The sequence below is a fragment of the Cucurbita maxima genome, unplaced genomic scaffold (genome assembly GCF_002738345.1).
Source record: "Cucurbita maxima cultivar Rimu unplaced genomic scaffold, Cmax_1.0 Cma_Scf00021, whole genome shotgun sequence".
Taxonomy (NCBI): domain Eukaryota; kingdom Viridiplantae; phylum Streptophyta; class Magnoliopsida; order Cucurbitales; family Cucurbitaceae; genus Cucurbita; species Cucurbita maxima.
Genome location: NW_019272037.1, coordinates 858,467 through 873,238, shown reverse-complemented (window position 1 = coordinate 873,238; position 14,772 = coordinate 858,467). Strand labels below are relative to the sequence as shown.

The 14,772-nt window shown below is 37.6% G+C and overlaps 2 protein-coding genes across 5 annotated transcripts; both read left to right on the top strand.

Moving 5' to 3' along the window:
* The first annotated feature begins 376 nt into the window (after nucleotides 1-376).
* On the top strand, nucleotides 377-4,573 carry LOC111495159 (probable LRR receptor-like serine/threonine-protein kinase At4g20940). 2 transcript variants are annotated; one of them, XM_023145060.1, is made up of 4 exons: nucleotides 377-656; nucleotides 852-2,055; nucleotides 2,154-3,701; nucleotides 3,784-4,573. In XM_023145060.1, exons 2-4 carry the CDS (start codon nucleotides 996-998, stop codon nucleotides 4,365-4,367), a joined length of 3,192 nt encoding a protein of 1,063 aa, XP_023000828.1. In that variant the 5' UTR covers nucleotides 377-656; nucleotides 852-995; the 3' UTR covers nucleotides 4,368-4,573. The 2 variants fall into 2 exon arrangements, with proteins under 2 accessions (XP_023000828.1, XP_023000827.1); XM_023145059.1 differs by having other exon boundaries at nucleotides 377-2,055.
* Nucleotides 4,574-5,806: 1,233 nt separating this feature from the next.
* Nucleotides 5,807-14,315, top strand: LOC111495162 (probable 3-hydroxyisobutyrate dehydrogenase, mitochondrial). Of its 3 annotated transcripts, XM_023145062.1 has the most exons (11): nucleotides 5,807-6,137; nucleotides 6,714-6,802; nucleotides 7,077-7,191; nucleotides 9,661-9,811; nucleotides 10,175-10,257; nucleotides 11,433-11,528; nucleotides 12,209-12,351; nucleotides 12,824-12,908; nucleotides 13,503-13,582; nucleotides 13,858-14,110; nucleotides 14,182-14,315. In XM_023145062.1, the coding sequence occupies exons 1-10, from the start codon at nucleotides 6,006-6,008 to the stop codon at nucleotides 13,943-13,945; spliced, it is 1,062 nt and encodes a 353-aa protein (XP_023000830.1). In that variant the 5' UTR covers nucleotides 5,807-6,005; the 3' UTR covers nucleotides 13,946-14,110; nucleotides 14,182-14,315. The 3 variants fall into 3 exon arrangements, with proteins under 3 accessions (XP_023000830.1, XP_023000831.1, XP_023000832.1); XM_023145063.1 differs by lacking the exon at nucleotides 6,714-6,802 and having other exon boundaries at nucleotides 6,018-6,137; XM_023145064.1 differs by lacking the exon at nucleotides 5,807-6,137 and having other exon boundaries at nucleotides 6,789-6,807.
* The last annotated feature ends 457 nt before the right edge of the window (nucleotides 14,316-14,772 follow it).

Here is a 14,772-nt window from a genome sequence, read left to right as displayed (position 1 = left end):
AAAAAAAAAAAAAAAAAAAAAAACATAAACATCTATTTGGTTTTGTACAGGTTCTACTCTCGAGAGTTGAGTTGGGTTTTTAATTTCTAGACAGTTATCACTCGGATCAAGAATAATTTAATATTGGATACCCTCCATTTTCATCGTTGGCGGTTAAATACTCCATTTATCCACGAAAAAATACAGCACTTTCCCGCGTACTCTAATGTTTGCTGTCTGCTGAGCTGCCACAGCACCCCACCTCAAAAGAAGGAATCTAAATTAAGGGGTTTTATTTATTTATCTTTTTAATTTGATTTTCCCCATGAATTCTTTTTTCCGTTTTTCCCTAATCGGTTGAATGCTGAAGCGCGGTGGGGTTCTTGTTTGGGTCACTCACATGCACTCGCTTGAGTAAACAGGGCGTGTGAATGAACGGATAAAGTCATTTTTTCTTTGTTTTGAGCAGTCGCCTACGCCCTCCATTAAACAAACAACTCAACTTCCTCTACTCTCTACACTCAGCTCAATGTCACTTCTTTTAGGGTTTTTGGGTGCCTGAATATCTTGCCCCCATCTTCTTTAATGCTGTCCTGTTCTTTATTTGGACACCCATTTCCTTCTTCTTCCTGGGTTTTCTATGCTCAATGTTCTGTGTTTCAGGGTTGTGAGAAAAGGTATGGAGTAGCTTTGTAATACTCTTTTGTTTCTCTGATGTTCCATGTTTTTGTCTTTTTGTTGTGGGTATTGGTAAAGGGTGTGCCTGCATTGCTCTGTAAAAGGGGTTTTTCGTTTTTGTGAGGAAAATGCAGCGTTTTCTGCGCTTAATCTCTGAAGCTACACGGCTTGTGTTGTTTATTTTGCTTGTTTAGGTATTGGGTATGGCTGTTCTATGTTATTTGCTTCATTGGTGAAATTCTGGGTTTGAGCTCGTTGTCTGTAAGAATCTAAAGCTTAGGAGCTGTCTTGGATTTGCCCTTTTGTTGGTTCTTTTGCTTACTGAGCTGAGCAGTGAAATGAGGGCCATGTGGGTTTTGGTGTTGTCCCTTTTGCTTGGTTCTGCTATGGCTCAGCTTCCTTCACAAGATATCTTGGCTCTGCTCGAGTTCAAGAAGGGTATCAAGCATGACCCAACAGGCTTTGTAGTTAGCTCGTGGAATGAGGAGTCTATTGATTTTGATGGCTGTCCTTCTTCTTGGAATGGCATTGTTTGCAACAGTGGAAGTGTTGCTGGAGTGGTGTTGGATAATTTAGGCCTTTCTGCTGATGTAGATTTGAATGTGTTTTCGAATCTCACAAAGCTTGCAAAGCTTTCCTTGTCGAATAACTCGATAACGGGGAAGTTCCCGGACAATATAGCCGAGTTTCAAAGCTTAGAGTTTCTTGATATCTCGAATAACCTTTTTGATTCATCTTTACCACAGGAGATTGGTAAGTTAACAAGCTTGCAAAACTTATCATTGGCTGGCAATAACTTCTCGGGTAATATCGATCCGATTGTTGGTCTTCAATCAATCCGATCATTGGATTTGAGTCGTAACTCGTTTTCTGGCCCGTTGCCTACCGCATTGACTAAGCTGACAAACTTGGTATATCTAGATCTATCTCTCAATGGTTTTAGTAAGAGTATTCCCAAGGGATTTGAGCTCATTTCAGATCTTAAGGTGCTTGATTTGCATGGTAATATGCTTGTTGGCACACTAGATGTTGAATTTTTCATGCTTTCTGGTGCCACTCATGTTGACTTCAGTAGCAATATGCTAACGTGCTCTGACACGGAGCACGGGAAGTTTTTTCCTCGATTTTCTGATACCATCAAGTATTTAAATCTTAGTCATAACCAGCTTACTGGATCATTGGTCAACGGAGGCGAGTTATCGCTGTTCGAAAACTTGAAAACATTGGATTTAAGTTACAATCAGCTCTCTGGAGAGCTGCCTGGTTTTAGTTTTGTGTATGAACTCCAAATCTTGAAGCTGAGTAACAATAGATTTTCGGGAGATATTCCTAATAACCTATTAAAAGGCGACGCTTCGGTTATTACCGAACTGGATTTGAGTGCCAATAATCTGTCAGGTACTAACTTGATTCTAGCTACATTAGTTAACATTATAACTAGCTTCTTATGTTCATTAACATAGCCTTTTGTCGTTCTTCTTTGGTTTATCGTTCAGGGTTGGTAAGTATGATCACGTCAACGACCTTACGCGTCCTCAATCTGTCGTCCAATCAGCTTACTGGTGATCTTCCGTTGCTGACTGGAAGTTGTGTCGTGCTTGATCTCTCAAATAACAAATTCGAGGGAAATTTAACGAGGATGATAAAGTGGGGGAACATTGAGTTTCTTGATCTCAGTCAGAATCTTTTGACCGGGCCAATCCCCGAGGTAACTCCACAGTTCTTGCGGTTAAATTTCCTAAACTTGTCCCATAATACTCTGAGTAGTTCGCTCCCGAGTGCTATTACCAAGTACCCGAAGCTTCGAGTCCTTGATCTGAGCTATAACCAGTTTGATGGACCTTTGTTGACTGATTTGCTCTCATTGTCCACTTTGGAAGAGCTCCATCTGGAGAATAATTTACTCAGTGGTGCTGTCAAGTTCTTGCTTCCTTCCCCGGGTCGAGCGAACCTTGAGATTCTCGATCTTTCTGATAATCAACTCAGTGGCTATTTTCCTGATCAATTTACATCTTTAACTGGCCTTACAATGCTGAATATTGCTGGAAACAATTTTTCTGGATCGTTGCCTACTTCTATGTCGGATCTGAGCTTGTTGATCTCGTTAGATATATCACAGAATCATTTCACAGGTCCCCTTCCCCGAAACTTGTCGGGTGCTATTCAGAACTTCAATGCTTCATCTAATGATCTTTCAGGAACCGTCCCCGAAAATCTCAGAAAGTTTCCACGTTCTGCGTTCTATCCTGGAAATTCAAGACTGATTCTTCCAAATAGTCCTGGATCGAACGATAATCCAGACGATACATTGAGGAGAAAGAAAATGAACACAATTGTAAAAGTAATCATAATTGTCTCATGTGTGATTGCTTTGGTTATCATCATCCTCCTTGCTATCTTCTTTCATTACATCTGCATACGAAGAAAAAATCCACCCGAGCTTGCTACAACGACGAAGGACGTTCATAGACGAAGTTCTCTAAGCTCTTCGAGCATTGGAGGAACCGGAGTTGGTAGCACTCTAGTTGTTTCAGCTGAGGATCTTGTTACTTCAAGGAAAGGGTTGTCATCTGAGATGATCAGCCCGGACGAGAAACTAGCTGCAGGCACTGGTTTCTCCCCAGCTAAAAACAGTCATTTCTCTTGGTCACCTGAATCAGGCGACTCGTTTACTGCCGAAAACCTTGCAAGACTCGATGTGAGATCACCTGATCGGTTGGCTGGTGAAATTCATTTTCTTGACGACTCAATCTCATTGACACCAGAGGAACTATCAAGAGCTCCTGCTGAAGTGTTGGGGAGGAGCAGCCATGGCACTTCTTACAGAGCAACATTAGAGAGTGGGATGTTCTTGACAGTTAAGTGGTTGAGAGAAGGCGTAGCGAAGCAGAGAAAGGAATTCGCTAAGGAGGCGAAAAAGTTTGCAAATATCAGACATCCGAACGTCGTTGGATTGAGAGGGTATTATTGGGGACCTACACAGCATGAGAAGCTCATTCTTTCGGACTATATCTCGCCCGGAAATCTTGCAGTCTTTCTATATGGTAATTCTCAACTTAATTCGTTTTTCCGTTCCGCTGTAACTACATATTTCACTGCCTAACTAGTTAATGTAACTTTTTTCAGATCGTCCGGGAAGAAAAGGTCCATTGACATGGGCTCAAAGGCTCAAGATCGCGGTCGATATAGCACGTGGCCTAAACTATCTCCATTTCGATCGAGCCGTTCCACATGGGAATCTTAAAGCAACAAATGTACTACTAGATGGAGCAGATCTGAATGCTCGCGTTGCTGATTATTGCCTTCATCGCCTCATGACTCATGCTGGCACCATCGAACAAATTCTCGACGCTGGGGTCTTAGGTTACCGTGCCCCAGAGTTGACAGCTTCCAAGAAGCCACAACCCTCCTTCAAGTCTGATGTGTATGCATTTGGAGTGATTCTCTTGGAACTTCTAACTGGAAGATGTGCTGGTGACGTGATCTCCGGTGAAGAAGGAGGAGTCGATCTAACAGATTGGGTGCGTTTACGAGTTGCCGAAGGGCGGGGCTCCGACTGTTTCGATACTGTATTGTTACCGGAAATGAGCAATGCAGCAGGCACAGAGAAGGGTATGAAGGAAGTGCTCGGTATAGGTTTACGATGCATTCGAACGGTATCGGAACGACCAGGTATCAAGACTATATACGAAGAACTTTCGTCCATATAGATAGAGGGTGGAGTTTGTTTGGTTTTGATATTTATGGGAATTTAATGTCTCATTAGCTTCTCATTTCTGAATTCGATTAGTTCTATTTTCTGAGGTAGATGAAGGAAGAACTGCTTCCATTCCCATTCCCTCAGTTTCATTGACCTGAAAGTTGTTGTAGAAAAAGAACATGATTTGATGAATACGAGGAGTTCTGTTTTCTTTGACCTTGTGAATACAGACCAAGACATTTATGTCTTGTTTTGTTCTGATTTTTTTTTTGTTCCAAATGGGATTCAGATGCTTGAACCACTGGCTTTGGATCATTCTACTTCCGCTCATGTGAGAGATGATATTGTCCACTTTGAGCATAAACTCTCGTGACTTTGCTTTGGGTTTCTCGAAAAGGCCTCATACCAATGGAGATAATATTCCTTGATTATAAACCCACGAGAAATTAGCCGATGTGTAACTTTCATCCTAACACCTCCCCTTAATCGAGACTGAACTCTTTCTTTTGAGTATGCCTTCGAAGCTCACAATACTTTGTTCGACATTTGAGGATTCTATTGACATGACTAAGTTTTGGGTATGACTCTAATACCATGTTAAATGAACATGACTCTCTATAATCGTATGATATTGTCCTTTTTGAGTATAAGATCTCATGACTTTTCTTTTGGTTTCTCCAAAAGGCTTTTTGTACCAATGGAGATAGTATTTCTTGATTATAAACCCAAGATCATTTCTTAAATTAGCCGATATGAGACTTTCATCCAATGGTCTCCACACTCTTTGTAAAAAAATGTTTTGTTCTCTTTTCTAGCCGATGTGAGATCTCACAATCCACCTCCCTTGGGAGCCAACGTCCTCGATGTCACACCGCCCGATGTCTGACTCTGATACCATTTGTAACAGCTCAAACCCCACTGTTGGCAAATATCGTTTGGTTTGACCCATTACGTATCATCGTTAGCCTCACGATTTTAAAACACATCTGCTAGGAAAAAACTTCCACCCATAAGGAAATGAATGCTTTGATCCGCTCTTCAACCGAGGTGGAATCTCACAATTTTCATCCTCAACAGTAAGAAATTTATCGAGCAATTGGTAGTACGTGGGTTTAGTTGATCGAGTTTTTTTTTTGTTAACCCTATTTTTTTTTATTACGAGAAGGAAGACCTAATATTTTCGAAAAAAAAATATTAAAAAATGGCATCCTAATGTGACCGATAGCTTTGAATAATTGGATAAGTGAGAGAAACCGTACAAATAATTGTATCCAAGTCGTTATTGGGGTATGTAATTATGTAGATTTTGTTAAGAAGGAAATTTTATGGAGGGTAGAATTGGAAATTTTGAAATATTAAGCACATCATAATTAAAACTTATCTTAAAAATCAAGTTATTTTGTATACATCACTTTGGACCCCGACGACGTGTCGGATCAACACTATCCAGAGAAGAAGCCGAGGCCACTGTCGTAAATTTGCAGGAAGGGAAAGCCAATGCGAAGACGGATCAGTTCTTAATTATTGATCGAAAAGATTCTTTTATAGGCTTTTGATGTGTACGATTGAAGTGATTTTTTCAGTGATCATTTCTTCTTCTTCTTCCTCTTCCTTCCGTCGTCTGTGAACTGACGTGAAGGAGCCATCAATGGCGGTTTCTAGAGTCAGAGCTTCTTTCATGCAGTGCCTGAGGAAATCTCGTTTTAAACCTTTTGCGGTTGAGAGTGAGACATCTACTATACGTAGATTCTTCTCTGCTGATTCTTCGGCTTCATTCCAGGCAAGTTCTTTTCATCTTCGGAATCATTTGTTTATGGCATTGAGAAAATTGTTGCGGTAGCTTTAATTTTTTTTATTTTTTATTTTTATTTCTCCTTCTCTTTCTGAAATGTAATTTCTTGCCCGTAGAGCCAAATGATGATCGGTCTTTTATGGAATTCAACGAACTAGCTAATCTGCGGTTTGAACTGCTGGAAACATTTCAAATTTTAAGTGAATGCTTTGTTCTCGACGACGTGATTATCAAATTCTACTGTTTTTTTTTTTTCCAATTATCAGATTAATTGAAAACTTCAACCTGAAGTTTGTTATATCTATAATTGGATTAATTTTATAAGTATCTAAATTTAAGTCAAATTCAATCTTTAGTTCCTGTGATTGAAGCATAGTCTCACTCTCAACTTCTTATCGCATGATCTTATACTTTTTGAGTCGATAAAATGTGGCTTACTGCTATTTAATTCTTTGTTTCTGGCTCCTCAATTCAATAGTTAGGAAATGTGGATTTGATCTTCTTTCACGTTCTGTTCTGACATGTTTTCAGACTATAAAGAGTGTCTCCAATAATGTTTTGCAGAGTGTTGGATTCATTGGACTGGGAAATATGGGATCCAGAATGGCAAATAATATAATAAAGGCTGGATACAAAATGGTTGTACATGACATGTAATGTACTTAATCTTCTGATGCTACTAAAGGCCACTGTAAAGATTTTGATAAACTGTCCTTTTATTTCGGAAATTTGTTTTAATTTCTTTGCAAAAGCTCCAAAAACAAGTTCTCATGATTGGACGGAAGTGAATACAGTAGGAAACAAGCATGGATTTGGTGAATTGCATCTGATATATTTTTCTGTGGAAAACATTTTGCTACTTTTTGATTAAAAAATTGAGAGCGGTTTTACTCACATTAACTGTGGCATAATATTCTTTTCTATTAGAAACCGCAATACCATGGAGAAGTACTCAGATATGGGAGTTGCCACCAAAGAAACACCTTTTGAAGTTGCCGAAGCTTCTGACGTTGTCATTACAATGCTACCCTCTCCTTCTCATGTGAGTTGTGACCTATGTTTTCTCCCTTTCCTCCTGAAGGGGTCTAATCATGTTACCTGCAGTATCAATTTATTTATTTTATTAGGTTGTGAGTTGTGACTGCATGTTTTATGCTTTGACCTTATGCTATATTCTCCTTCATTCAAGTCCGAACATTATGTTCTATGATAGGTTTATTTAAGCACTTCTAGGTATGTACAGGATGATTATTATGAGATGTATAATATACATATGCAATTACCATGAGAGGGGAGGAAGAATTATATTATATTGATAGATGATTCATCATGTGGATGTTGGAGATGAAGTACTCTCTCTCTCTAAGTGAAATCTTGTCCCTCGTTGTCTCTCACCACTCTAATCTACCATTGATGGGAAATCATATTTGTAATGCAACTTTCTATAGACAAGGGATCGATAAAAATGGAAAAGAAGACGATGAAGTTCGAAAATAAAGTTCTCTCAATTTCTTTTGTCCAAGAAAAAAAGGGTAGGTACATCAAGATTATGGAATGACACATTAGACGCTCCTTTGAAGTTACAATCAAAGAAATTGTTGTTCTCTCAATTGTTGAGGCGCTGGAAGACTTGCTCTGTGCTCATCTCTCACAAAAGTTTTTTAGAAAATTGGAGTCAACGGAAGCCTCATTTGGATTCAAAGGACGACAAACAGAAGAGCCAGTTTCGTAGAGTTAACCAAAGTCTAGAGTTCAGGGGGCAAGAGAAACATTGGCATCCTTTATAACAAAGACTTCAAAGGTTGGGCAGTTTTCAAAACACTTTTGTGTGACTTTTTTTTTTTAACAAGAAGACAGACCACAAGATTTCTCTATTGGTAGGAAAAAGGCTCCATATATCTCTCAGAATGTGTCGTTTGCAGAGGCTTTGAAAAATGGTTAAAAAAAACATGGGAAAAATGAAAGTTTGAAGGTATGGGAGGAGGCTCATGGTTTCTCGACAAAAGAAGCAAGCAGAGAAGATGTGAGGCATCTTGAATGGGAAGAAACCATAGTGATTACACGAAGAGACTTTCACGTGGCTGGGGTAAGGTTCTTGAAATCCCTTTCAACCTGACAAAGCTCTCCTTAAATGTCCTTTGGTGGAGTGTGCTTGTATTCTTGTTACCAATAAAGGGTGGGTCACCTTTGGGCCTATGACAATTAAGTTAGAGCTTGGAGCCCCCTCATTCATGGTCGAACCAGTGTTGCCATTTCTTAAGGGAGTTGGGTTAAATTGAGAAACATCCCCCTGCACTTCTGGAGACTGGAAACATTTAAAGCTGTGGAGATGCGTTTGGAGGTTTTTTGGATTATACTGATTTGATTTATTGGATCATCGTTTGCTTTGAGTTTGCAGGAAAGGTTTAAGGTAACTAATGTGACTTTCTTCCTTCTGAAATTAAATTATTAGATAGGGGGACTTCTTTCTTGGCTTAGGTTTGTATTTTTGAAGATGGTAACTGGCTGATTGTAAAAGAAGTCGGAGCCCACAAAGGCTTTTTGCTAGAGGCGGCTAACATTTTTACAAGCAAGGAAATGGGTCCTCGACAAATCTAGTGGATATTTGGAGAGTTCATGATGGCATCAATTGCCTGGTGATCAAAATTTGGTACTCTGAGACCTTGGGATCTAATAGTCCAATTGGCACTGAAGGACAATTTCAATTTTGGGTGATTTCTTTATCGTCATTCAGATTGCTTGCTTTGATGGTTTTAGCGGTTAGATATCTGGCTTATATGGTCCTACACCGAAGGATAGAGATAAGTTTTGGCAAGGGATTTGTGATCTTTATGACCTGAGTATGAATCATTGGCGTATAGGAGAGAATTTTAATGTTGTCAGATGGATTCTGAAAATTTGAGAGGGTGCTGCATTACCTGAAGCATGTCACAGTTTAATACTCTTATTGAGGATTTGATTCTTGTAGATATTCCCATGAAAAATGGTGACTTCACTTAACCTACTATCAGAGGTGCTCTTTTAGCCATGCTTATTAGACAGATTTCTAGTCTCCTAGGGTTGGGTTGATCACTTCAGAGTGGTGGAGTTAGCTAGATTTGGGCAACAACAAATGGACCCTCCCCTTTTAGGTTTGAAAATGTTTGGTTAGATCATTTGCAGTTCTTAGCAAAAGTTGAGTTGTGGTGGAATTCTATGCTCTTCCAAGGTTGGTCGGGCTACATGTTTATAGAGAGGATAAAGGTTAAAGGGCTTCCTAAAAGTGTAATAAGGAGGAGTTTGGCAGAGTGTAAGATTCCAAACGTCATATCCAAGACAAAATAGGCGAGTTAGATAGCTTGAAAGATAGAGGCTTAATGAATTCGACTTTGAATGCCAAAGAAATAGTTTAAAGATATTATCAGTTCAATGATAGATATCATCCTTAGTATTCTTTTTATTCGCTTGGTGCCAGGTGGTCTATATATTAGCTACTTTATAAAACAATAAATATTCTAATTTGTGCATGTAGGTGCTTGAAGTGTATAATGGTTCACATGGTTTGCTTCATGGTGGCTATCATCTAAGGCCGTGGTTATTAATAGACTCCTCCACCATTGATCCACGAACATCAAGAGAGCTTTCAGCAATTGTATCCAGCCGTATTTTAAAGGAAAAGAGAGGTACCTGGTTTTGAATCAAAGAATTGAGGGCCTAATTCCTAACAACAATAATCGAGAGTTCTTATTTTTACTTTTAGATTAGGAGTTGGTTTCAAGTTGAGTAGGCAAGGCGAGGAAATAAATGGAAGAGAGGTTGCATATTTATGACAATCACTGACACCATGACTGATTTTCTATCTGATTTGTTTTCTTTTAATTCATAGTGTTCTGTTTTCTTAGTCCATAATATTATGTTCTTTTTATAATCATTTGTGCTTCTATTTTCTAATAATTCAACGAGCCAGCCATCATTAAACAAAAACCCAATCTCTCAGTCCGCAATTATGTGTATTCATTGTATCTCGTCACTGATTTTATTTGCAGATTCTTGGGAAAACCCTGTCATGTTGGATGCCCCTGTATCTGGAGGAGTTCTAGCTGCTGATGCTGGGACACTTACGTTCATGGTATGATTCATTTTAAGCCTCCGGTAACTTTGTATGTGTTGTATTTCGATGGAATTTTTTGCCACTTTGATTCAAAAGAAGCAGATGCTGCTTACGGAAATAGTATGGAATATTGTCATGTTTATCTAGTTTCATTAATTTACAAGTTCTTGAAGTGTGAAAGGAATGAACATAGAGACATTAGACAAATCCCCTGGACCTGCTGAAACTTGAATGATGTAGAACGTGGTAATCTTTTATGACGGCAATGCAATTGGCAAAGAAAAAATTGATAACACGATGCCTTGGCTAGCACTCAATGGTTCTGAATTTACAGTGTTTTGCTACTCTAGTTTTAATATGGGTCCACTCCTTTCTTAGTAATAAACCCTTTTTTCTTGTATTGTAATTGAAATATTCTGATTTGGGTGTTATATCATGACTGATAAAGTAGAGTAATGATCATGAATAATGGTTCACCGCGGGGAGAAGCTGTGAGAGGTTTTTGGTTTATTGCCCCTCTAAATAGGAGGCTTCTTGTGTCAGCCATCCAAGAGCGGATCGTGTGGTCAATTTTTCATTTATATAGAAAATTTGGTTAGTTCACAGGAAGTTTTTTGTTGACCTAAACATTTACTAGTTTGGGTGCAAGTGATCTTTATACTTTCGGGATTCTCAATATGAAAGTAATGCCACCTCTTCTTTTATGATAACTAACTGAAGAGTTGTTATTGCAAATTTTTACCAGTAGATTGGTCGAATACTAGTCTACCCCTCCTGTTCGTGGATGTGTGCATTTATTGTTTGTGCTGCTAGCTCTTCTTCTTACTTCTATTTTAAGAAACCAGCTTCTATTACAATTATATGACATAGCAGTTCTGACCAGGGGGGTGGGACATCACACCAGAACTTGAGACTGGTTTAATAGCCTTTTTTATGAAGCAGGAGGGAAATTCTAAGTGTTATTACAATAAGTAGCTTTATTTTTTCAATAACAGAAATGGAAGCAACTGCTTAAAAGAGAACAATTGTTTCAATGGCCATAAAATTTTTGTGGCTTTTACAATTTGGATCTTATTTCTAATTGGATTCTAGTCTCTAGGTTTGTCTCGTCTTCGTTATTTTTCTTTATCAATTTCGTATTCTTTTTTCAACCTACGTCAATTTCTGACTACAAGATATCATATCCTCCTCAGGTTGGTGGTCCTGAGGAATCTTACAATGCTGCAAAAACATTGTTCCTTTCAATGGGCAAAAGTTCAGTTTATTGTGGTGGAGCTGGAAATGGTTCGGTAAGTTTCATTTCTTCTTTTGTTATAAGTTTGTGATCTCTGGGGATTTAAAAGCGGTGTGAGTTCTATAAATGATTGTAGCTACAGCGTTTGGTCTTGATGACATACTAAATATAGGTATTTTGCAGTTGCTTAATAAGTGAGAAAACTAGTTTTGAGCACTTGGTCTCACATCATGATTCATGATTACTTGATTATTGAATAAAATGTTATAGGTGGCTTGTTTGCTTTGCAAGCGTTTATTGCCTTAAATACAAAACAAATGCTTCTAGTTTAACGTGATAACAAAAATGATTCTTCCATGGTATAAAAATGTACATTTATACATATATAGTTTGGAAAAATCAACAAAATGGCCATTATTTGTCAAAGTTCCACCAGTAGATGCCATGTTCTCTCTATTTAAGGGAGACTTGATCAGCCTAAAGATGTTCTCTTTTGTTGTAATGCTCATTTATTTTTTGAAAATCGAAGTTTGTTAGCTATGAAACTTCAAACCACCAACTAAAATGGTATAACTTGCAGTGACTTTCTTTATCCTTAAACATCTCGATCATTTACAGACTTTTTACCTAATTTTCCATCAAGTATGATTTCAACTTTTGTAACATATGGTATTAATGTCATTCTCAGAGGATCTGTTGCCCGACTCTGATACTTGTAATATTGTTCTATCATAGGCAGCAAAGATTTGCAACAACTTAGCAATGGCTGTGAGTATGCTTGGTGTTTCAGAAGCTTTGGCTCTAGGCCAGTCTCTTGGGATTTCTGCAAAAACTCTAACAAAAGTATTAAATTCATCAAGTGCTCGCTGTTGGAGTAGGTATGTATGTTACTCTAATGAGATCATAGTAATATTTCCATCCCCGCAGGTTCAACTTAAAAAATTCTTATTTGTTTCATGCTGGCCCAGTTGCAGCAAGTTTGCTGACATGCCTGGAATATACAATTAATGTTGTTAGTTTGATTCATATAGTTTTTTTAATCATCAGTCTAGGCATTGGATGATTGAAGTTTTTCTGTGAAATTTTGAACTGAAATATATCTTAAATTTAAAGTTCCTGGTTTAGTAGCGTTTTGGAGGAATAAAAATATCAAATTGTTATTTCTTTCCTCATGGTAAACCTTCTCTATTCATGAAAGCTGATCAATGCTGAGTAATTTGAGGTTGGTTTAATCGTCAAGGATTGAAGTCCGTTCCTTTAGTCAGTGCTTGGACTCCCTTTTTTGTGCCCTTATACATTTTAAAACTCGGTTTCTTACTGCAAATTAATGTTGGATAATTGGATACAAAGTGAAAGTTACAATCCAGTTCCTGGGGTGATGGAGAAGGTGCCCTCTGCGAGTGATTATGATGGTGGATTTGCATCAAAGCTTATGGTTAGTCATTCAAACCTGTTCATTCTTCAAAGGAAAAGTATATGTCATTATATCCCTGGAATCGTATGCTTCAGTGCTTTTTAATAAGTTTATGGCTCGAAGGATGCTTCATTTTTATGTTGAAAACCATTTCCAATCTGTTTTCTTGAACAAGGAGAAAATAGACTGGCCCCCACACCGTTGGAGACCTTTCTGATTAATTATGCTGAACATCAGTCTTCACTAATTAAGCTGCTCTCTTATATGGAACTATGATGGCTTGGATCGATGAGAAAATACTCTTTTTTCTGGAGCAAGGGTTTTTGTTCCTCAAAAAAAGATAAATTACAAGTCTATGTACTCTTAAATTTAAGAGAGGTTTGCCAGTTTTGTGCTTGTGCTTTTATAATGGTAGTGCTTTTCAATGAAATATTATTTAAAGAGCTCATATCGTCAAGGGCTTCATTAGGGTGTATTTTAGTGTTTTTAAACTCTTCAAAGATCACTTTTTTACTACAATTAGATACTGACAAAATTTTAAAATTTATATATTTATTTAGCTAGAGCTTTCTTCACTGGTCTTAAAATCTTGCTCTGATTTCTTGTTCAACGCAGGCTAAAGATCTAAACCTTGCAGCAGCATCAGCTAGTGAAATTGGCCTCGAGCATCCACTGACGTCCCAGGCGCAAGAGATGTAAGTTTAGTGGGGAAAAACTTATCTTATTCTCTCCTTTTTAGTGCACATTGCGGAACCACCTTTAACTACAAAAATTATTACACTATGAACTTTTAATTGTATAAATTAAACCCTCAAACTTATAACTTACACCTCTATTTATAAAAATTAAACGTTCCAACTTTCTAAATGAAAATATTGAAACCCTTCGCCTCCCCCTCCCTTGGTAACCCTTTATTTTTTTTAAATGCTCCCATGTGAATGTTATTACATTTAAACTCTTCATTTGTCAGATACAAAAAGCTATGCGAGGATGGATATGAAAACAAGGACTTCTCTTGTGTGTTTCGTCATTTTTACTCCGGTGTCGACGAGTTATAACCTGATTTGTGTCACATTCAAGTTGTGTCCATTGAGTACAATCATCCACTACTCTTGATGAAATCAACCATGGTACTTGTAGAAGTAACACAAACCAGAAAATAAAAGGGAAGAATAAATTATGTAGTTCTTTTGGGGTTTTAATGCAATATTCTTCTAAATGTTGTATCGAGTTCTAGTTAGTTTCTATTGAAATGGATAATCGGATTTCCCAAAGTTTGTAGTCTTTGTCGAAGTTTTTTCATAGAAAGAGGAGAAATCGAAGTGGGAAGGCAAACATTTGAAAATGGCTAATGGAGAGGATATATAAACTATAATAATACAACACAATGCAGTATTTCTGATAAATGGATGAGAGACTATTGTTTAATTCTCAAGTCTCAACCCTTTTTTTTTCACCATTTTTAGACGAAGGGCACTCGTTTGAAATCAGGACCTTCGAGTTTTGGAGTTAATTGGGTAGAATTAGAAATCCCGAAATTTTTTAAGCTCGTGTTTCAAGTGTAGGGTCGAGTTTAGCTAGGTTTGGTTATTATTATTATTTTTTAATCTTCAATTTTGTGACCTGATAACTTGTTTTTGAATTGCATATCAATATTTTTGACTGATTTTGTGTAACCCAGCTGCTCCAACCATGTTCGTATTGGAATTATACTATGTGAAGTTTGACATTGAACTATGTTTGTTGCAAATATTTTTTCAAATTGTTTCATGAAGTTTTGGGTTTTATATTTACACAAAAGGAACAATCATTATAAAACCAACTATGTTTTTCTTTTTTTTTTTTTTTTTTTTTTCTTTTTTTTTTTGTAAATTTCATAAATTTT

What these genes read in the sequence shown, in the direction of transcription:
- LOC111495159 (XM_023145060.1), top strand. Translation starts at nt 996, where the DNA reads ATGAGGGCCATGTGGGTTTTGGTGTTGTCCCTTTTGCTTGGTTCTGCT. An exon ending in GAGTGCCAATAATCTGTCAG is followed by an intron (nt 2,056 to 2,153) that starts GTACTAACTTGA and finishes TTTATCGTTCAG; the next exon opens with GGTTGGTAAGTATGATCACG. An exon ending in TCTTGCAGTCTTTCTATATG is followed by an intron (nt 3,702 to 3,783) that starts GTAATTCTCAAC and finishes AACTTTTTTCAG; the next exon opens with ATCGTCCGGGAAGAAAAGGT.
- LOC111495162 (XM_023145062.1), top strand. Translation starts at nt 6,006, where the DNA reads ATGGCGGTTTCTAGAGTCAGAGCTTCTTTCATGCAGTGCCTGAGGAAA. An exon ending in AAAATGGTTGTACATGACAT is followed by an intron (nt 6,803 to 7,076) that starts GTAATGTACTTA and finishes CTTTTCTATTAG; the next exon opens with AAACCGCAATACCATGGAGA. An exon ending in CTGGGACACTTACGTTCATG is followed by an intron (nt 10,258 to 11,432) that starts GTATGATTCATT and finishes TATCCTCCTCAG; the next exon opens with GTTGGTGGTCCTGAGGAATC.